We start from the raw sequence: 24,083 nt of genomic DNA on the forward strand, positions 1-24,083 counted from the left end.
TACACCCTCTGGTACAAGCCTCCTCACTGTACTCAGACCAGTGGTCCGCTCCTTTTCTCTCTCCCCCCTTGGGGTAAATTCCCTCTTTAGGCGAATAAATAGAGAGCCCAGATGCTCAGCTTATGTCCAACACAACTTCAGTTATGTTGACATAGTTAATGAATTTAGAATAAACATTTCTGAAAGCCTTTTAGATATATGTGCGGTATGCTATCCTGTCTTCCTTTCATACCAGATATTCTTCAATGCACAAAAACTGTGACAACTGCAGTGTGTTAGTGTGAGATGTACAATGCATGCCAACAAACCACGGATTGTAGAGACCCAATGATTCAGGGAAGATTTATTGTACTGGAGAATATCCAATATTTTTCTTCATAGCACTGAATAACAATTCATGAAAATAATCAGAAAATATAAGCTTTTTAAATGACAGTCAAAAGAGAAACTAATATAATTACATATAATACAGATTTCCATCTTGCAGTTAAAGCAAAGCAGTACTAAAAATGGTCATTTTTGTCTTCACAGTTAATGAGCATTGCCTCTCCTGTTTAAAGCTTCAGCAACTCAAATCTCTTAATCACTGTGTGATTATGTTCAGACCGAAGCTGCATCTGGGTTGTAAACATATTCTTCAAATCTTCCTCCTCTGTATTCTATAGAGTGGGCACACTTAAATTCATTCTATTTGTGGGAATAATAAAGGTTTCAGAGATACCAACTATACATAAAATGAGGAATCATCACTAGAACTGTTATCTCTCGAACCAGAATGAACTTTTTAAGGCTATAATTCAGCAAAGCGTGTGTGTGCTTAAGCATGTGCTTAAGTCGCATTGATTTCAATGAATTTTGAATCATGCCCTTTATGACTGTCAGTTTAATGACTAGCCCTAATCAGCATCTGCTTCAGCAATGTGCTGAACAGGGATGGATTTAAGCATATGCTTAAGTGCATTACTAAACTGGGCTTAAGTGCATGTACTGTGTGTGTTTACATAAATAGTACACACATGCACACACAGTTATTGCCATTAGCTTTCTTGTGTTTGAACATTCTATACACAAGGGCAACACCTGCACTTATTTTAGTTTCTACAAACATAACGAAGCGCCTGAAGAGAGCTATTGCAGCTTTCAATCAGGCACTGTATTGGCACTGAAAGCTTTATTTTGAAAACGATAAGCAGCAATACTGAATAAATAGATAGAATGATTGTTTTGTCATCTCCATACAGCTGATGGCCTTCATCCAAAACATTAAAATACTGTAGCAAATAAAACAAACATGCATGTTTCAACGTTCCAAAAAAAAAAAAAAAGAGGCATAATATAAAAGTAACACTTTGACACTTATTTTAATACCGTACAGGCCGTTAAAGATTATTTTCTGGGAAAAAATGAATAAAGTTTTGCTATTTACATAGATAATTAAGGCCCAATTCATTCTAAGTAACGCACACTGGGAAACTGTATACTTCAGTTCACTAAAAATCACAGGATCAATTTTTTCCCCACACATATAATCCCAATTCACCATAATGCAATACATAGTGTGCTTTTTTTTTTTTAAAAGGCAGTTAGCCCCAATTAGAGGTTTTCCTTTCTCTAAAAGGTCTTCTCTTAATCACAAAGAAAAGTAATATTTGCAGATTCTGTAAGCTAGGGTAGTGATGGAATGTTCGCTTTCAAGTTTCAGAAGATGGGTATCATTTTAAAAAATGCTTGAGTGACATATGAGCCATTATGATCTTTCAATGAGATTTACTTTTTTTTGAAAATTGTATCCTAAATCTTACTCTATTTTTCCATTTATCTCCCTTCCTACACTTGTGAGTGACAACGTGAGGGATTCACACAGTTAATTTCCATTAGCAATAATAGGAGTCTTTCATATAAATGTTCTGTGCACTTTGAGGAAAACAGATAGTTGCATATTGAACTAGTTAATGAAAACAAAAACCTATATTTATTACGCTGGCCAGGATAGAATCTGGCACCTGTTAAAGTACATGCTGTTTTTGTTCTACTCATGCCCCTTAGACCAGGTTTGAAAACGCTTTTGAAAATGGAAGCATGATAAAAAAAAAATCTACATTTCAAAAGGGTCACATGTTGATATGGAGTGAAACTCTTAATTCTTTATGATGCTGTGATTGAATCGAATAATATAATAAAAACACACAACTCTAGGGCATGCCATTTTTTTAGTTAATCTACAGACACGGCACAAACATAGGACCATGTAAAGTTCAACACGTCAAGAAGATGGAAAATAAAGGGATTTTCTCAAATTTTTAAAAACATTTCAGTGAATGTACTGTTTTACTAACAGCAGCTCTGGAGCACCAACTGTTCTGTTTACCCTCCTGGTGAACAGAAGCAGTGAAAGCTCCTCAGGTGCCCTGATGATATTCTCCAGCTTTAACCTGGGGAGGGCAGAAGATGGAATGCTAGTCTCCAAACCCACTTACTGCTTGACCTCTCTGCCAAACAGCAGTCACCACCCAACTATGCTAAATTTAAACCAGTAAATTAAGGGGAAAGGCTCCAAATTTTATTACTGGAAAAATATCTTGAGCCATTCAAAACCCTGAGTTTTCTCACCCACCCACTTAAAGCACAATAAGACACACCATTCTTATGATCTTAGCACTCATGGAAATCAATGGGAGCTGGCTCAGACCCTTACTGCATAACAGGATAAGTACATTTATCTGCTTTAACAATCCTCTATATCAGTATGCAGAAAAGATTTGATCAAACTTTTCTTTGTGATTAAGTGACATAGGTTCTTTGCTATGCAACGCAATTTGGGCCCGATACTGCAAAGTGCCGACTGCCTGAACTCCAGTCGACTTCAAAGGGAGTTGAGGATACTAAGTATCCTACCAGATTGGGCCATTTGTTTGGCAAAACTGGACCTGGAAAGTAAGGCATATATGCCCCTTGGACACAGTATAATCTCCAAATTATTTGTGTTTTATATTAACAAATACATTTTTATATAAGAAAAAGTTATGAGCACAAACATACATGAGCACAGAATCATCAATAACTGATATGAAAAACTGAGCGTGGCAAAGATTTTTTTAGGCCAGAGCAGCACATTTACCAGTTTGTTCACAAGTAAAGAGACATGGATGCTGACTATTTTTGAACTGAGTGTTCTTCACAGCCTCATTTGAAGTTGCTGTTAGTCTAAATACAGCAGCATTTTTAGTATTTCTGATGCTATTAATAAAAGAGAAATGCAAAAAATTCCATTTAATGGTGATTCCTTCATCTCATGCTGTATCCTTCAAACTTTGATTTACCATTTTGATGTGGAAATTCCCGGTCTTTTTTTAAATAGGAAAATTAATTTAGTATTTATCTGGGCACAAGTAAATCCAAGCAGGAGCATGTATATTTTAAAAATAAAAAGATTTCTAAAGTATTATTCTTTAATTATTAAAGCTTGGGTTTTTACTCACCAGGTATGAAATCCTGATCCTACTAAAGTCAAAAGAAGTTCTGCCATTGACTTCAATGGAATCAGGATTCTCCCTCTAGATTTTGATTTCTGGGGACCCGAAGGGCTAAATTCTGCTCTGGATGCACAGGCATGGCTCCCACTGAAGTCAAAGGGATCTGCAGGCATGCAATGGCAATATCTGGTGCTGTTATAATGGGCAGTCCAAATGCAATACATAAGGCCCAGAGTCTGTAATCTGATCCATGCAGGTGGACCCCTCAGGTCGGCAAGAAGGAGTTCCACTGATGCCCATGGTGTTCTGCACAGACTCAGGACTGTGTCCACTGCATTGATCCGAGTGCAGGACCAGGGCCTAGCATCATAACCGCACTTTATTTGGAAGTGTTTACTTTTACATTCTGCTGGGGAGCCACTTTATCTAAACCTTGTTTTACTTTTGGTTGTATTAGGTGACCTCAAAATATTGTAAAAATAAATGGAAGTCTACAAGTGAATCTGTGAAAGTCTATCTTCTACCTCTCTCTTGTAAAATACATGCTCTATAAAACCCTGAACAGAAATAATCTTGCATATCTAAAGAAAAACATGTTCCATAAAATTTTGGGGAGCAGGAATGAAATCCTGGCCCCAATGACGTCAATGGGAATTTTGCTATTGATTTCAATGGGACCAGGATATCACCCCAGCTCTTTTAAATATCATTTTGCTAAATGGTGTGTGTGGATTTTTTTTTTTTTTTTTTTTTTTTAAAAGAACAGCAACATTTACAGGAAAATAAGAACACTGTCATTGCTGGTGAAAAAAAAGTCAAAAAGCCACACACTGAGAAGCCTCACACCCCCTTTTAGTAAGACATATGATGAAGACCCCTTATATTGTTTCTCAAAAGGCATACACAGTGTAGCACAATATCTCAAATATACATTCTATAGAATAAAATACTGTCTAACTAGTGCATCCTCAATCATATGCTGGAAATATCCTTACCAAGCCAGCTTTAAATTCCATAATATCTTTTAATGATTCATTCAAGGCAGAATCAATAGGAAGCTAATCCCACAAACTCACCCTTCAAGCCTAAGAAGGTAGCAATGAATGTGATGATGCATCATAATCCACAACGAAACAAAATCAGTGGTTCGAGACTATTTTAAAGATACAGCACCCCCACAACACTCCTGTGTTTGTGAACTGTTAATGTGATGAAACACTGGACATTTATACACACAAAAAAGTCATCTGGTCAGACTGAGAAATACGATATTATATAATTAGTCACAAGTTTAAAATAATAAAATAAACACCGTAAAGGTCAACATTCACACCACCATGGATTGCATGGAATAAATTAAACCTTAAACCAGTTGCAAACAGGTTCCTTCACTCTGCTCAGTCAGTGTTTTATTTATGCCTATACATCGAGTAATACTTTTCTAAATGCTTCTGAAGTAGCAATAATACAAATGAAGGCTTTTGCATCAATAGTTATTGGACAGTAACTTCAACATTGCCAGCTGGGTAGCTACACAGTTCCTTTGTTCTTTTGCATCAGTGCAGGGGGTATGGCTCCACGTGGTGTGTAGAATGAAGAAACGCAACATGTGGTGGCTTAAAGAGGAAAAGCTTCTTTCATTCATCGTTGGTAGAATCAGAAAGGAAGGAACTTCTACTGTCCATGGTACCTTCATAGGTCCTCTCCAGAAGAGGTATATATTGTTATACATAAATGCCCTCAGGGTTAAAACCAGACGACAGTGGATTCTGTAGAATTCGAAGATTACTGGGGAGCTGCCTTGATGAACCTGGGCGTTTCAGGGACCCAGACTGAAATGTTGTCTCTACACAAAAAAGATGATAATTAGTCTGATTTCCTTAATAATTACTAAATATTATTCGTAACATTTAGAGAACACGCTTATTCCCTGGTGTACCAGTGTACTTGGGTGCAGCACAACCATAGCCATTTACATAGAATACATTTACAGCCACGCCATCAGGGGGCTCGTTCACCTGCACAGCTATCATTGTGATATATGCCATCATGTGCCAGCAATGCCCCTCTGCCATGTACATTGGACAAACCGGACAGTCTCTACGTAAAAGAATAAATGGACACAAATCAGACGTCAAGAATTATAACATTCAAAATCCAGTCGGAGAACACTTCAATCTCTCTGGTCACTCAATTACAGACCTAAAAGTGGCAATTCAACAAAAAAACTTCAAAAACAGATTAATTTGCAGACTGGACACCATTAAATTAGGCTTGAATAAGGACTGGGAGTGGATGTGTCATTACACAAAGTAAAACTATTTCCCCATGTTTATCCCCCCACCGCCACTGTTCCTCAGACGTTCTTGTCAACTGCTGGAAATGGCCCACCTTGATTATCACTACAAAAGGTTTTCCCCCTGCCCCCTCCTCTCCTGCTGGTAATAGCTCACCTTAAGTGATCACTCTCGTTACAGTGTGTATGGTAACACCCATTGTTTCATGTTCTCTGTGTATATAAAATCTCCCCACTGTATTTTCTACTGCATGCATCCAATGAAGTGAGCTGTAGCTCACGAAAGCTGGTGCTCAAATAAACTGGTTAGTCTCTAAGGTGCCACAAGTACTCCTTTTCTTTTTGCGGATACAGACTAACACGGCTGCTACTCTGAAACCTTACATAGAATAGATACACAGGTGACTGTAGAACGGTTGACATTTAGACACACAACTGCCACTCATTTTAATGTGAGTTGTTTGTTAGTTGGCTTTGAAAATATACCCCCCCCCGCACACACACCCCCAGACAGTGCACACATACAGTAGGATGCATGTAGATATGCACCCAAACTACCAACTCCCCGCCCTCTTAAAAGAAACACCATGGCATCATTAGCAGAAGGGCTCTACATGAGGGTTGACAATAAAGGCCTTGGAAAAAGGAGTGTTTGCAGAAGATTTTTGAAAAGTAGAAGGTTTGGGCTGAGATGAAGGTCCAGGGAGGACTTGCAGGGCTGTCACAGCAGAAGCTCAGTTACCTGCTAGGTACAACAGTGGTTGCATCACTGGCACAACCATAAGTTGCATGAGTATATTTCAGAGGGCGGTGGGTGTGTGTGTGAGATTTTTTTAATGTATGAAAGGAGAACCTGCATAGCATACTCTTGCTACTTAGTTATCATTATCTGCTAGTCCCTCAATATAAAAAGAGTTCATTTGATGTTTAGTGTATTAGTGTTAAAGGAAGAGAGAAGAGTATTTTTTTTTCCCTTACAAAACTTTCAATTTTGTACCTCTTTCGAGCTGTGTGAGAGAAGCCTCCACTTCAACAGGGTCTGCTGGAAGCACTGTGACCTTTGTTCCTGTTTGCTGGATAAATTGTTGGAGATTTACTTGTCTTAGCTCCTTTGTTAGCTGCTCCAGTTCTTGTTCTCTGTCCTAAACAGAAAGGGGGAAAATAAGTCTGTTTAGAGGTGGGTAAGTCTGGAACAGCCGTTCAAAATTCTATCCATCCATTTGTCTCTGGGGCAAGTAATTTTTTTTCTTTGATGGGTAAATAGAAAGTTACTAGTTTTTTAGATATTGTTTTTTTGAAAGATGGTTTGCTGCATAACTTATAAAAGTAAAATGATACTGAGTCATGTGCACTTATCTACTTGTTAGCAGTTATCAGATACTTGCTTCCTTGTCCTCTCTCAGACACTACTCAAGTCACCTGAACAGAAACGTAGCACAATAGCAGCAAGAGGCCCTGATAATCCATATCCTGAATGCTACAGATGCTAACCTTTTGTTTAAGGCACTGGCCAGAACCCTGAAAGTCTGGCTCCAATTTGTGGTTCTGCCACAGATTTCTTGTATAATTTGGGCAAGTCACTTAATACCTCCGTGCCTGAGTTTCCCATCCGTAAAATGGCGAGGATACTTCCTTTCTCTGTACCCTTTGTCTTGCATATTTCAACTGTAAGCATTTCTGGGCAAGGACTGCTTCTTGCTATGGGTGTGTACAGTGTCTAGCAAGTACATTTCAGAGATTGCTCTGGTTTTAAGAAAATAAGTCCTCAGATTTTTGCCAAAATTCTTCAGAATCTATTTTGTCTCAGCTTGCATTAATATCTTACATTCTGAAAACATGCACTCAAGTGTCAGGAAATTCCAAAAATGGATATTCCCCCCCCAATGTTAACTCTGTATTTGTTTACTCTATCCTATAAAATACACAAAAACAGTAATGCACTGAGGCATTCATTGAACAAAAGGAAGAGGATCAGAAGACATTAAAAACATGCAAGTGGCAATACCAACAGTGTGAATAACCTCAGCCTTTGGAATTTCCTGACTTCTGAGTGTTGGAGGGTAAAATTTTCAAAAGTATCTAAGTCCCATCGAATTAAGCTCCTAAATCACTTAAGAGCTTTTGAAATTTGTCCCTTGAGGTCTCACACCTAATGTTGCATCAATGCTCTTTTTTTTGCATTTTAAATCTCCTTTTCTAAAAATGCCAATGGCAAGGAAAGAAAGGAAAATTGCTAAATCACAGCACATGCTTGACTGAAGGTCCTTAAAAAGGTCCTTAAAAATACAGAAGGAGAAGAGTGATTAGGAAATTCTCACATGCATACATGAAAATGCTGACTTTACATGTTCATACCCTTAGAACTACTGAACCAATTTTCTTCCCTTCCTTATTATTCAGCAAAGACCATAAAAAACAAGCCACATTTAAAATTTCTAATTTCAAATCAGTTAGTTATGTGAGCACTAACACTTCAATCTGAGATTATAGAGAAACATATAATATCCTCTTCTCCCTTGCATAACTCAAACACAGCTGAACTGATTTTGCTCAAACTTTCTGGAAAAAAAAAATCTTTAGTTTGAGAACAAGCGCTGAAAATTTAGCTTAATAGGAATTTGCTTGCGACAGCCAGAGCACGTGAGAATGGGAGTCTGAACTGAGTGTGCCTCAGTGGATGTTATCAGCATTGTTATTTAACTAAAATAAATAAATGAAAAGGGGGTTCTCCGGGTATCACAGTAACTAAAAGGATAATTTGTAATGTCACTAGAGGCTGGGGATGGGTGGCTAAACATATATGCTTAGAGTTTTCATGTGTTTTTTTCAGATGCCCATATTAACCATATTTTTATTTAGTAAAAACAGCTTAAATTGATACGGTACTGGAACCTGTGATTCTAAGGATCCCCAAGTCCTTTACATAGTGACAGCAGAATCACTTCACACTACTCAGCTACCGTGGAATGCAGCAGCAGTTTAGTACAGGATATTAAAATAAATAACAGTGCTATAACCAACTGAAACTGAGTGCCTTAATTCTAGGGTGCCTGGGATATTAGACATACCAGGAATAGGGAAATTTGCTTCCCAGTGTCATTGTATCCCCCCTTGCCACTATTTGCTACAAACTGGATTTCCATTTATATTCATTATTTCATGCTCTACTTAGGTCCAAGTGACACTATTAACTTTTGCAGGAAATAAAAAACAGTGACTTGATTCTCCAGTGACATGGGCTCTATAATTGCTTGAGGTAGACAGAAAACAGAATCTTGAACTCAAACAAGTCAGGTAGGAAAAAGGAAGAGCTAGTCTCCAAACAATTGTTTTATAACCTATTAGTTACTTTAACACACCCATTCTGATACTACTTTTGGATCTGTATCTTTTTTCTAAATACTATGCTCATGGAAGATTCTGGAGAGCAGCACTAGACAGACAGAAGTTCAGCCTCAAAAAGGCAAAGGACAGACAGGTAGTGCAAGCTTCAACCTTCATTATCCCAATGTAACTCAAAATGCTGACTTTTTAAAAGGGCCTATTCCTAGTGTAAGAGGAGGGTCCAGGCCTCTGCCAATACAGCCAAATCAGAATACCAAATATGGTGGTAAAAGTGGCTATGCTGGATGTGGACATTCATCCACTAGGAACTCAGACCACTCCGTGATTTCACACAGGTCACTGAACAGCCAAAAGATGGTAATGACTTTGGGTCACTACCAATTATGGTTGCCAAATTTCTAATTGCACAAAACCGAACGCTCTTGCCCCACCTCTTGCCCCCATCTCTTCTGCGGCCCCGCCCAGGCCCTGCCCTTTCTCCAAGGCTGGGGGTGTGGGCTCTGGGGTGGGGCTAGGGATGAGGGGTTTGGGTTCCAGGAGGAGGCTCTGGGCTGGAGCTGAGGGGTTCTTGGGAGTGTGGGGGGGGCTCTTGGCTGAGGTAGGGAGTTGAAGTGTGGGAGGAGGTACAGGCTCTGGGGAGGGGCAGGGGGTACAGGAGGGGGCTCAGGGCTGGGGCACAGGTTCTGGGTGGCTGCTATCTCAGGCAACTCCCAGGAAGCTGCTGGCAGGTCCCTTGGCTCCTAGGCAGATGGCTCTGGGTGCTGCCTCTGCCCGCAGGCGCCACCCCCGTAGCTCCCATTGGCCACGGTTCCCGGCCAATGGGAGCTGCGGAGCCAGCGCTCAGGGCAGGGGCAGCGTGTGGAGCCCCCCTGGCAGCGCCTCTGCCTAGGGGCTGCAGGGACATGTCGCCACTTCTGGAGAGCCGCATGAAGCTAGGTAGGGAGCCTGCCAGCCCTGTGCCAATCAGACTTTTAATGTCCCGACCGGTCAGCACTACTGACCGGAGCAGACAGGGTCCCTTTTCGACCGGGTGTTCTGGTTGAAAATTGGACACCTGGCAACCCTACTGCCTGCCACTGAACCTGCAACTAGAGGTGAAATGTTCTGTGTTGCATTCAGCACTAATTCCTCAAGTAATTGAGTCCCTCTGAATATTTAAAGAGCAAGCACACAAAAATCTTTATCTAACCTGAGGGACTAAGGGGCAGGGGAATGAGACAATCACTTATGTCATGGGATTAGGACTGGCTGGTCCAAAAATTGCAAATTCTGAAAATTTCTGATGGAGAAAAGACAGACAAATTTTTCACAAACATCATCATGGAAGATTTCCCCCGTTTTTCTAACCAGCTCTGTCAGATCTTTGACTAATTAAAACTTAAACCTGCTATCTTTCCCCAGGCAGAAAAAAATGTTCTTACCTGTAATCTTTTGGTGGCTTGGCCCAATGACCTTTCTACAGCTTTAATGCCATTTTCTAGCCTCAGACTCTGTTGGCCCTGAATATCAATTTCACTTTTCATCTTCTCAATCTTCTCTTTGACTTCTTCTTCATTCACCTGTGACTCCTGAACTTCCCGGTGCAACTTCTCTGCTTCAAGGCCACTCTCCATTCTGTGGATTTGAGCCATATAGTCTTTTAACTTGCTCTCACACTCCAGGATTCTTTGCCTGATCTCCAGGAGTTGTTCCTTCAACTGCTTCTCATTCTCTTGCTCAATCTGCAGTTCATTTTCCCAGAACTCTTCCTCTTCAATCTCTACTTCATTTCTTTTGATTTTCTGTTCGAGTTTGATAATTTCCTCTTCCAGGCTGGAATTATACTTCTGTTCCCAGTACCTGATTTCAGCCTCGTTTGAGTCCAGCTGCTTCTCAATGGACTGAAGCTTCTCAGTCTGGAGGTGGATCAGTTTTTTCAACTCTTCAGCTGTTGTTTTATAGTTGAGCACCTTTTGCTTGAACTCAGATTCTTTACCTTTCCCAAAAATGTCCATTAACCCTTTTGCACCCCCAGTGAAGGTCAAAGATTTCCTTTTTGGCTCTCTCCTTTTTATTAATTTGTCATTCTGAGGCCTTAGCTTGGCTAATGGAGGTAAGCTTTGTCGGTACAAAGTTCTTTCAGGTATTCGAGCAACACTGTCTGAAGTCGGCCTCTCGCTGAGAGATGGCCCTGTGCGGCGTAATATTAACTGCACATCACTTGCATACTGTCCCCATTTGTTCAATGAAATTATAGGATTTTCATGAGGTGCCAAATGCCTCTCTGTATCTCTCCATTTTTCTATCAATGTGTATCTTCCAGTACGACCTAGGGGAGAAAGAATAATGAGAAAGGTGAAAATTGCATGTGTAATACCTAAAACAGTCCAACAGAGGGAACTATTGGCTAAGGATATATACTGACAAGTTATAAGAGTGCTGCATAGTCTAAATAATCCAATCATACATTTTAAGGCTAGGAGGAACCATTACGATAATCTAGTCTGATTTCCTGAACAACACACACGATAGAATCTCATCCAGTAGTTCCTGGATCAAACTCAATATCCCAAGTTCAGTGTCAGAGCATTAGTCTCCCACTGATTTTAGAGAGTACGTTTAAGAAGTGGTATATGGGAGGTAGATGTACAACTCTAAATTACAACAGGATTAGCATAGATCTTTTTTTGTATGTACCTCCAATACAATGCTTTAAAAATTATTCGTCTACACAGCATTAATCTATTATTATTTAGATTGCAATTGCACCCATAACGAGCAAAGTGCTTTCCAACACAGAAGAAAACAGTAATCTACTATACTAGAACAGGTTTTAAGTGAAGGCAATAACATCTATTTTGAAAAATTTTGCGCAAAGTAATACAGTGGGTGCCCCGACTCTTTTTAGTCATGAATTGTGCTAAGACAAGTTCTGTTAGCATACAAGAGTAAATGAACAAATTAGTACTGGATTTCCTTTGAATTTGTGATTTGAAACATAATACCTCATGGAAGCTGTAGGACAAGAAATCATATTTTCACTTTGCATTTCAATATAGCAAGCCACTTAGTCTACATTATAACAGTGACCCAATTAACTCTGAATTCTAGCAATGGGAAAAGATGAGAGTTTATTATTAGAAAATGACAAATCAGAGACTAGAAAAGTTTCTAAGGATATTTTCTCTCTCCACCTACATAATTTGCAAAATTAAATTCTGTGTTTTCACCTGGACAAAAAGTCATCAGATAGGAGCCACTGTTATAAAGACCATAACCCACAATTAAATCCTTAGTTAACCAAGACGATGCTGACACAGCATTATTCTAGTCTAAGCCATGATCAGTATTGTGTTAATTAATGTGATTGCTGACAACCATGTCCAGACTTCAATACAGTAGATGAGGCTAAAGAGACACCACTAGAGGATGCCAAACTTGGTGATTGCGGATACCTGGCTCAGAAAATTTACATAGCAGCGACCAATCAGATCTTTTTTGGGCTTCAGAGGATTCAGAAAAATGCTCCGATATGTTGAATCCTTTTACGATTGCTGTGACGATCTCTGACCTCTATCCAAGCAGCTGGCTTTACAATGTAATGTGGTTATATTTTCAATAGAGAAAATAAATTATGTTTTTGCTGTCACCAAATTATCCCTTACATATTTATTCATGACCCAGGGTCATCTCCTCCTTGCATTCCTCTATAATTAGATTCAACAGAATTAGATTTTTATTTTTTATAAATTCAATGGATATTCATATTTATTTGTAATCATTTCCCCATTTTTATTGATTAAAATGTTCACAGTTGCATGAAATTATGGAAGGGGCTAGAAAATAGGTAGGAGATCAGCCAATTATTTAGATATTGAGATTCAAAAAGTTAAAGCTTTATAATCAAACACAAACTGTCAACATCACATGTCAAAACATATAAAGTAAATATCCTTAAATCAGACTCAAATATTTTCTCAGGCAAAGTAGGAAAAATACTGCTTATCCTTAAATTTCAATTAGCTCTACAGAAATTTTTTCCCCCCCCATCAGTTGGTGTGCGTGTGTGGTGAAACTGATATTCACCGACATTTACCAATACAAATTTAATCCTTCCAAGCCGATCTATAATACTGCATATGAAGCCAACATGTTAGTCTTCTTCTCCCCACTCCCGCGCCGCATTATTTTTTAAACACTATTGTTATTTTAAAATAAATCAGTCTTCACAGGTAGGGAAAAATAAAACTGAACTCCCCCTACCTTGTGAAGACTGATTTATTGAAAAGTAAAGGAGTACTATGGAAAGGGATCTTGGGGTCAGAGTGGATCACAAGCTAAATTTGAGTGAACAGTGTAACATGGCTACAAAATATTATATTAAAAAAGTAGCATTATATTTAAAAAAAAGAACTGGGAGAGAGTCTAACTGCTTTCCAAGCATGCTGTGCAATAGTTTGTGACAAGCTCCATAACTATTAGTTATCAGAAAAATGTAATCACATGCTCTCTTAATACAACCTCTCAAACACATTCTTAAAGGGAAATCAGAATGAGCTAGGCAGTGCTGGAGTTCATCACTTAATAAGTGCCTGAAATGCAAGTCTTTTTAAAATTTCTCCTTTTTCGAAGCAATTGTAATTGTTCCTTATCCCAGGTAAATGTGAACAATGGATATCTATGGGATAGAATTTCTTCCCTTTTTCAGCTTTGTACACACTAAGGGTATGTCTACACAGCCTGTGGGGGTAAGCCTCCCAGCCCAGGAGGCTTCAGAACCTGAGTTCCAACCCAAGCTACAACTTCAAAGCACTGTCTACACAGATTTTTTGGAGAGCTAGTCTGAGCCCGTCTACCTTGATTCAGAGGCTCGTTGCCATGGGGCTGTATAGACATACCCTTATTTAAGAGACAGATGGGGAGTTAAGGTTATATCAGAAGAAGTCCATGAGAGAGCCATTTGGGGAGATCCAAAGCAAAGATAACCATCCCCCAAACCACTACTACTTTCCAAACATCAAAAGGTATTTTAATCTTGTGTAGATTTGCCTCTGGCTTGCAATTACATTTTCTCAAGACAGCACCCTCAGATAGAATTTTTAGGATGCACACACACAGAGTGCTGTTGTAGGTCAACTAGTTGATATCATCAGATCATCCTTGGAAATCATGCTTTACAGCATATAGATAAAGCGTCTGAAATTATTACTTCTGTATCACTTTGGGAGCTCCCACTTCACTATGCCCAGGAACTAAACATTAGCTTGAGAGGGATTGACTAGAAGAGAGAAAACTAGAGCTGACTAGTCATATTAACAAGACAAGGTGGATGTAAGATCAGTTATTGGATCACCATCTGTTGGTGAGAGAGACAAGCTTTTGATCCTACACAGAGCTCTTCTTACGGTAGCCCACACCAAAGAAGAGCTCTGTGTAACCTCAGAAGCTGGTCTCTCTCACCAACAGAAGTTGGTCCAATAAAAGATATTCCCTCATTCAATTTGTCTCCTTAATACCCTGGGTCTGACATGGCTACAACAACATTGCATATAGTCATATTAATAATATTTAGCCAGTTAGCAAGAGGGAAGGGAAGAATAGGTCTCAATACATTTCCTCAGAGAGGAGAGAGTATGTAAGTAAAGACTACCCACTGTTCCCACCCCCATGAAAGAGATGGACAAAATGAGGCAAGTAAAAATGGAAACCGCAGGTCAAATTCAAAACTAAAAACCTCTTTATAGTGACTCAAGATAAGCACTGGAAGAAATTCTATCAGTGTACCAATCTATTTGGCTGAAATTCTTGGAATCAGTTTTAATGTTTATAGGAATAAAGTAGCTGAAAAAGAGCCAATGTGCCAAGAGACACAGTTGTAGATTTGCCAACCCAAAATATTCTACATTTAACATGCAGTATCTTAAGAGTTTGTACTAAGCATCCATGTCACTATTGGTAAATCAAGCCTAATGCAGTTCACCACGGCAAATTAAACACTACAAATCCAGGAGAGGAAAAACATGTTCCAGGATCTCAGAGCAAAGGTTGTAGCTTTGCACTCTATGTTGTTAATCCTAAACGCTCATAGCTCTTTTATCTTACAGTCACAGTAATGCTACGAATGTTATTTTGTGTCAAAGAGCCAGGTTCAAATAAACCTTGTAAATCTAAACAGCAGCCCACTGGGTGAGTGCTTAGCATGCAGTTTCCATTCAGTTTGCTACTAAATGCACTACAGTAAAGCAACATGAGAACAAGATAAAATAAGGGGATAAACATGGCACTCTCAAAAGAAAATGCAAGAAGGATATTTACTGAGGTGCTGGACAAAAACATAGCTGTTCGTATCTTGGGTTATGGTTCAAGGTCAACATACAATCTTAAAAACAACAAACTTAATGGTCCCAACTCAACACAAAAAACTGTGGCCCAGATTGCAGAGTTAGTGATTTTATATAGTGCAACAACCATGCTTTGAATCCAGTGCCGCTCTAAAACAAAATAACCTTTTATCCCAGGTAAATATTTTTTGGTTTGTTCTCCAGGCCACTTATGGTATAGATTAATCCTCTTTGCTGTAAACAAACCTCTAACTCTAGTTATGAGAATGCTAATTCACAAGTAAAAATGCAACCAAAGTTCATTTAAAACAAACCTCAGAACGTTTCAGAATCAGAAACCTTTAAAGCTAAATTGTTGTTTGTAATCTGCCAGCATTAGCAAAGAAAGACAAGCTGCTTTCATTCCTAATAAAGACCAGCGGTTCTCAGGTTAAAGAAAAATTCACTGTGTTCTGTTTCTTGCAGCATATGTTCCATGCCAGCAACTCGTGACTCAGTAAGACATAGTGTTTCTTTCTGAATTGTGCAGTTTAGATATCTAATCACACAAATCCGTACAAAAAATGATGTTGAGAGAACATTAAAGTTGTACAGTTAAGCATCAAAAGGCATAAAATGTCAAAAGCTAAGGTTGCATGCACTATTTTAACACTGACCCCTTGTGCATATCTATCATGATACAATCTTTATTTACAATTCCTGCTTACTACATCCCAAACAATACAATTACACATTTTTCTCTACTCACTGAGGTACATGTGTAGCATCTTAGAATAGTCTTATTTTTGTACATGTCTGCTGGGTCAATGTGCCAATGAAAATGATTTGTCCATCGAGGAACAAATGATATAGTAAGTTCATTATTGATAGAAAAGGAGTCAGAAGTCCTGTACTACACAATTTCCCTTCAGACAAGCAGCAATTCAGGAGAAGCTAGTGATAAATGCAGGTCCCCTACATAAGCCAACAATTTTTCCACTAGTAGCCTAATATTGTTACACTTCCATCAGAAGTACACAGTGTAATAAGGACTGTACTTTGCAGTTTTAATATAAAATTACTTCCATTGACTGAAAGTATGAGCTTGTATTTTTTTTTAAAAAAAATTGGCAAGATCATGTATAGAGGTTTGGCCCAAGCTCCTTCTATAGCTCATAGACATCCCTTTTTCAGACAGCCAGAGTTAGCTTTAACAAGTGAGCTGTGCCAGCCACTGCTACACTGGAGGGTCAGGACCTAAACACCAGCACCTTGCATGGCAGGCCACTCTACTGCTGGTCTGGCATTGACCTAAGTTTTAGGGTATAAGAGAGAGACAGTTACATGGAACTATGATTAAACTAATGAAATACAGTTACTGTGGAATTAAGGTCTTTTTTAAACTAACCTGAAAAATGTGGATTTGTAGATTATACTTCATGACTATAGTTTATAATTAAAAATGAGCAGGCTTCTGGTCCTATTTAACAGTGATCATTTTAAACCCTCTGTTTAAGTTTAGCACTTCGGTTACAATCATCCCACACAGGATTATTTCTGTTAGTTAAAAACCAGTGGAAGTTCAAAGTAAAAGTGGTACCATTTCCACTCCCATGAAATACCTTTGCTGGGTCTGTAATACAACTGACCACCAATACTGCATTTAAAATCAAACAACACATTTTCACAATTGCACTGCCCAACAATGTGTGATACACACACCCTGAGCTCTTTTGGGCAGAGACCATCTGCATTTGTTATATGTCTGCTCAGTGCAATTGGGCTAGGGCCTCTAGTTATTACCACAATACAAATAATAAACAGTATCAGTAGCAATGATAATGAAAGCACAGAATATGATTTCAATGGGATGGTCCAAATTTGAACTAAATACAAGGACATTTAGTCACCTGTGCTCCTGCCTTCTTCGTAAGCCCTCAGAAATCATCTTTTTGCTCTGTTTATACACAGCGGGGTCCTGCTCCATAACTAGAGCTCCAAGACACTATAGTAATACAAATAATAATGTCCCTTTAATAGCCTTGCTGTGCTTGTGTACCAGATCAAGCCAGGCTTCTCTCCCTCCCACTGCACCTCCCATTGCAGAAGCAACATCTACTCTTGTACTATGAGATGTGAGGTGTGAAAAAGAGCACTGTGCTTGTGCCTCAGTCTGGATTCCTAACATGCCAAGATATTGGCTCTTCTCTTGACCCTGACACAAGTTTTCATTGGTAGATCTTGGGATTAGTAGGGGGCCCTTACTGCAGCAGAGGACAAAAAGACAGAAAGGTAAGTGAAGGAATCGAGAGAAAGAATGTGAGACTTTCGGAAAAGAAAATCAGTGACTTCACCATCCCCAGTCTTCATAAGCCAACCAGCGCAAGACAAGAAGGATCAAGAAGAGATGGTAATATGAACAAGGAATGAGAGAAGGGAAAGAAGGAGAAAAAACCCTGAGAAGCAGGACAAATTATATAGAAAGAGGGAGAGGTGCAATCAATAAGGTGGGTTTTTGGTGGTAGGGTAAAGCAAGGAGACAAACAAACAAACAAACAAGACCTAAAGATCCAGGGTAAGAATGACACGCTAATGGGTTGGGCAAAGAGAGACCGTGACATGGGGCAGAAGAACAAATAAAAATCCCAGAGCGTCCCAGTTAGAAATGAAGAGATTCATTCTGTGAGGCCCAAACCATGAATAGTATAGAGAAGGTAGAGCAGGTTCTTCTGTTCACCTTCTCTCATCATACAAAAGGACAAGGGGACATTCCCTAGAATAAAAAACAGCAAATTTTCAACTCACAAAAGTAGTACTTCTCCCTTGCAATATACACTCAGCTTTTGGAACTCACTGGCATAATATAACACTTATTAGGATTCAAAAAGGGATAACAACAATATCCAGAGTTACAACAGTCAGGATTAATAGCCTCCAAGAGTTTGGAAGGAATATAAACTCTCATTCTTCAGGACTTAAACCAAATTCTAACTGCTGGGGATTAGAGGAAGTTTTCCTGGTTGTCAGGTTATTCCATAGGTGTAAGGTGTCTACCATCCCGGTTCTTCCACTTCATTCTGACACATGGCACTGGCCATAGTCAAAGACAAAAACAGTGGACTCGATGGACCTTGGCTCTGGTCCAATCTGGCAATTGCTAGTCAAGATGTGACCGCTATAAAAACAGCTAGAAAAGAGAGCCATTACATATCTAATGTAAGACACAAATAGGACTAATCTGGTCCCTTTACTATCTATTTGGATCTCTCACATGTGACATTCTAACCCCAAGAAAGAGATAGAAGAGAGAAATTTAACTCTGTCTTATATATCATGACAATTGAAAAGGCTGTTTTCTAACATGGCTGTTTTTAGAGAGATTACACTGGCTGAACTGTACTTTTAATCAACTTTTTTTTTTAAAAGGTGTGAAACATTTTAGGTTAGATTTTGTTTGATTTAGCAAAAGTAGCAACGCTAAAGCTCTAATGGCATTGATGGAAAAATAATTGCGAGTAATTTTAATAAAAATTTAAGGTTTGAACTCAATACCTTTGTACTATGAAGCTGACATTTGATCCACTAAGCGACAGAGGCTTAAGCAATTTAAAGGCATGATTCTGGTTACCTGAGAACTCGTTTTCCATTAAATGCCAAGAATGATTAAAAGAATCAAAAAAAGTAAAAGTAAAGACTAGAGAGTTTAAATTACTATGTGCTCCCATGATCTCAGAAAGTAATGGAAATCAGATTTAGATCCTAGTCTTATAAAAACCAAACACAGACTCTCAACTATACTGATGTAAACAGTCCTATTAAATTCAATGGGTAAAAGTGAGTAAAGTTATTCACAGGGCAAAAGTATTTACGTGACTAGGGCTTATCTATATGACAAGTTACAGTGCGGCAAGCCAAGGTGCGAATGTACAGTGCACCACTTTGCTGCACAGTAATGTCCCATGTGGACACTGCTACAGCACAGCAGAAGTCCTAGAATGCTACTGTACACCAAGATGCACTCTGGGACTTTCAGTGGACTGTAGCAGTGTCCATACAGGATAATCCTGTACAGCAAGCTGATGTGCTGTAGATTCACACCCCACCTTGCTACATGGTAACTTGCCATATAGACAAGCCCTGAACTTATGATGACCTCCTTCAATAGGAAAGTGTGAGCACAAGGTAATACCCCTATATTCAGGCAAGCTATTATTTTACTACAAAATACTTTGCACTCCTCTATTACCTTCCATCTGAGCATCTCAAAATGCCACACAAACATTAAGCCTTACACATGATATTACAATTTTACAGATGGGTAAAGCCAGACAGAAGATGTTTGAATAAGCAGCTTGCCCAAGATCAGAGAGCAAGTCATGGCAGATTTGATGATAAAACAAGTTTGGCTCACAGTTGCATTCTCTACTACTAGACAAGACACTCCACCTTATTAAGAGGAGCAGCAAAAAACAATTTATTTTATATGATGACAGTGTTATTAGGTCTGTGGAAAAAAGAGTCAGAAAACTTATTTGAGCAAGTCAATATCCCAGATTCTAAAACACAAAGTTGTGGGGTCATCCCATCTCACTGCTATCTTATACGTCTATTCTATTATTAACTCTGTCTTTAGAAACTGCAAAGAATGTCAAAAGTTACATATTTAATTTGCAGTGTTTTTGTAGCCGTGTTGGTCCCAGGGTATTACTGACACAAGGTGGGTGAGGTGATATCTTTTATTGGACCAACTTCTGTTAGTGCAGGACACAAGCTTTTGAGCTATAAAAGACCTGAAGAGCTCTATGTAACTTGAAAGTTTGTCTTCCACCAACAGAAGTTACTCCAATAAAAAGATATCACTTCACCCACCTGTTCTCTCTAGAAGTAACATATGCAAGTTTTAAGCTGTACTACTTTATACTACATGATTACTTCAGTGTTTCTGTAATAACAAACCTGAGTTTGCACTTTGATTTTTTTTAAACCCAAACTCAAGCAATAATGTGCTCCTTTTTTCTAATCCACTGTCGATTTGGTGCAACTCAGTTTCATCTTGGAGCTTTTACAACAGGTGTGTTCCACAGCCAACTCTGGTGTTTTCTTCAATGGAAATTATTTGCCAAAAAGGTAGCATTTATGTGATTTCCCAGATCTAATCCTAGCTAAGCCATAAAATGCTGTAATGCAGGTTTGGAACAACTTTAACAAATCTTCGCTCTTTCTTCATGAGTCCATCTCTCTTTCACAAAGAAACAAATACACTCCAGGAAGCCAATAAAATATTGCTTTGATGGACTGCATTTTTTTTTTTTTGAAGAGACAGCTGTGTTTCTTGTTCAATGGGCCCATGTTTAGCTGTAGCAGAATATCAGCAAAAAACATCCCTATTTAAAGCAATTCTGTCATTTTAATTATTTTCCACAGGAAACTGTGGCTAGGATAGAAGAAAAAACATAAAAGGGCTTTGGTTAGAAATTCAAACTTAACCTTCTGGAGACTGAAATATTCTGTTTCCATGAAACAAACATACATTATTGTTTTGACTATTAAGGACCCATTTACTCCCTGGAGGGGATGGAAATCATAGCTAATGCAATGGGTGGTTATAGGGGGTAGGAGTCAGAGGAAATCACTACTGAAAAACAGGACAAGTGCACTGATGACAGTAATATTCATTGTTCTTCCTCTGGAGGATAGGTCATATTTTAGCAGGGTAGGGAGAGGAGTTCTGAATGGAAAAACACTAAAGAAAGATTACTAGTATCCACCTAAGGCTTCCCATTCTAATCAGCTAGGAAGGTCACACTACGTTCTTTCAGATAGGGATCATTTTTATTCTACAGCCCCAAACTTGCAATGCGATCTGGACAGGTGGACAACTGTGCTCACTTGTACCACAATGAAGGACTGGGGCCTGTGACTGGATAGTACTTAGTACAGTGGGGTCCTGATCTGTCTGGGGATTCGAAACACTGCTGTAATACAAATATTACAGACATGTTTTCACCTCTAAGTTCCTTTTTAAAAAACTTAGCTTGTACTTTTCAACATTAAAAAAGGGGGAATTAAAAGAAGATTCTCTTTATCAGAAGCTGCACTGGTGAAATGTTCATAAGACCCTTCGCAGAACAACATTGGAAGTACTAGTCCTGGTAAGAAGCAGAAAACTAGCAGGACATTTTTTACTAATTATTATTATTAATAATAAAACTAGACAATGATGAGTACAATGGAAAAAGCAGCTCACATCTCCTGGCAAAAAGTTCCATTTCATAGTGAGACTTCCTACTTTTCCATTTAAACTGTAAGCTGCTTGTTTTTAATTTTACCTTTTGGAGAAAAAAAACCCCAACCTCTCTCTCTTTATGGAAATTGTGTTTCTCTGACTCATCCAGCATGGTTAAGTTTTCCTCACCTTGTAACAATCATATAGTACTAGATGAAACCTGTACAGTGTAACATAATTGTTCCTCAATATTCCAGTGGGAAGTTTTTTTTTCAGTAGAGGCACACACACACAACTTGGTAGTTCTACTTCTTTACTGAAGAGTGTAGATCATCTCCTCCAGCTAAATCATTTCCAGCTCCTTTCAAGACACAGCTATAGGAAAATGTATTATCTGAAAAAGTGGTATTCCTTCAGCCATAATGATCTCCCTGATGGTTTTTTTTTAAATCAGCGTTGCTATTTAGTTCAAAATTTGTGCACTTTTCATGTTTCTTTAAAGGCCAAGGAGAACTCCAGATGTAAAAAAACAAAAAAAACCTGACTTCCACGTGAGATGGAAACTGAAATCTAATTTGAGTAAAAACTTTGAGCAGTATCGTATTCTATTTACACTTACATACAGACGGGGAACAAATGGGATTCTACATGAAAAGTCTGCTGTTTTCCACAACATATCTGAGCAGTTACATCCATCAGAAATGCAATCTCGATGGACACAAGATAGAAATGCGCTTTCCATGGAAGGGCCAACAGAAAGGGCCACAAACTTGTAAGGCGCAGGTTAAAAGACTTATCCTACATCAAAGTATGTTAGTGGCAGAACTCTTACTAATTGCCACAGGATCAGGCCCCAAGTAGCCAGGGAGCAGGTCCTCACCTGATATAAACTATCATCGGTCAATTGTTTTGAATGGTGTCCACCTCAGTCTCTATCTGGCACTTTCCCATCCAAAACCTTTACTGAGGGGTAAGCAACTTCTGGTGATTTTTCCATTCCTTCCTGAGATGAGGAGGTTTTCACCAGTCTTTACTGGTCGAGTGAAGTGACGCCTAACACTCAGATTGATGGCATTTCTTTGCCTGTAATGTGATAACTTTTAAAGACCTACAGCACCAACTGGCCACTGTCAAGGGAAGAGGTTATGAAGGCAAGCATCAAGGTTAGGGTTTAAGATTAGGGTCCCTAGAGTGAGTGATGACTGCCTGAGTTAGTTCTGGTGTCAAAATATTACTGCTCAGGCTTCTCTGTCTGCAGCAACAAATGAGCACCATCACGGGGAAGATGTTGATATGAAACTGATTAAAACAATGAAGAGAAGCAGTTTAGACACCAGTGAAATTTAGGTAAAATAAAGAATCTTGTAAAACTTCTATGGGTTCAGGGAGAGATGGTGTTTCTGCCTGTCATTGTTGGTTGTTTGGCCAATAAGAGATTGGTAGAAGTCCACTCAGCACAGCAAGAAATGGAGAAATCAACAAATGGTGTTTAACACACAATAAGAGTTTGGGACAGAAAGTCAGTCCAGGAATCAGAGAACCACTTATTCAGTGAGCCAAAACAGCAGGAGTCATTCGTGTACAAAGGAAGTGCAGCCATTCGACTGGAGCGGAAAGAGATACATGTGGAAAAGTGCCAGACAGAGACTGAGCTGGAGGGATGCTGCTTGTGTGAGAAGAAGAAAGCATGTCAGATCCTGCTACACAGAGGTGAGACTGGCAGTTCCAGAGCAAGAGACAAAGAGGGGAAAAAGTTGAGTAAGTAAGTACAAAAGCACAAGCCAAGAAAAAGGAGGGAGGAGAAAGGGAAGAATGAGTGATGTAGCGAAGAACAGAAACAAAGTGCAGAATCAAAAGCAGAGTGGCCCCTTTGTAACCTCCCCAAGTGCCCTTTTAAAAACCTGTTGTAAAATTATTTCTTCAGTACTGTGAGGAAAAAGAGGCAGCTGTATTGTATTTGAGACCATTCGTGAGCTATGAATGACTTTAAGGGGGTAATGGCAGTTACCACTGGCCAGTGCTTTCATCAGACGATCCTACTGAAAATCAGTCTGATGGTTGCAAGGGCTCCTGGTGTTGTTTTGGCATGAATGATGTACCTGCTACATTCCAGGTTGGTCAATAAACAGGTTAATGGGTCTGTGCAGCTTTGGAACGGTTTTTAATTTAAGACAATCACATACTCATGTACAATTAGAAATGGAAAAACAAAGAGTATCTGCAAAGCTTTGGAAACATGCCAATAGCAGCCCCTGAGACAGATGGTTATTAGCTTGGCATGGCCAGTGTGACTTACATAGGACACAGACTCTGCACCATTAAAAATTTAAGATCAGAACCAGCCAAGGTGGAGGCCAATAGCGACTGGCTCATATCTACCGCAAAATGCCAGATGAGGGCTTTCCTAAGGCACTGATGGCTTATAAGTGGCTATAATTTTTTTA

The 24,083-nt window shown here is 39.1% G+C and overlaps 1 protein-coding gene across 6 annotated transcripts in view; it reads right to left on the reverse strand.

The window, feature by feature from the left end:
* Positions 1–328: 328 nt before the first annotated feature.
* RASSF8 (Ras association domain family member 8) overlaps positions 329–24,083 on the reverse strand; it is a gene marked incomplete at its 5' end in the record, with an annotated part of 121,820 nt that continues 98,065 nt past the window's right edge. For all 6 annotated transcript variants that reach the window (XM_084641084.1, XM_084641085.1, XM_084641088.1 and 3 more), the window contains 3 exons: positions 329–5,319; positions 6,767–6,911; positions 10,536–11,422. In XM_084641084.1, the coding sequence (XP_084497210.1) occupies positions 5,198–5,319; positions 6,767–6,911; positions 10,536–11,422 (1,154 nt within the window). In that variant the 3' untranslated portion in view covers positions 329–5,197. The remainder of the gene's footprint in view (positions 5,320–6,766; positions 6,912–10,535; positions 11,423–24,083) is intronic.

The sequence above is a fragment of the Lepidochelys olivacea genome (genome assembly GCF_965140295.1).
Source record: "Lepidochelys olivacea isolate rLepOli2 genome assembly, chromosome: 1".
Lineage (NCBI taxonomy): Eukaryota > Metazoa > Chordata > Testudines > Cheloniidae > Lepidochelys > Lepidochelys olivacea.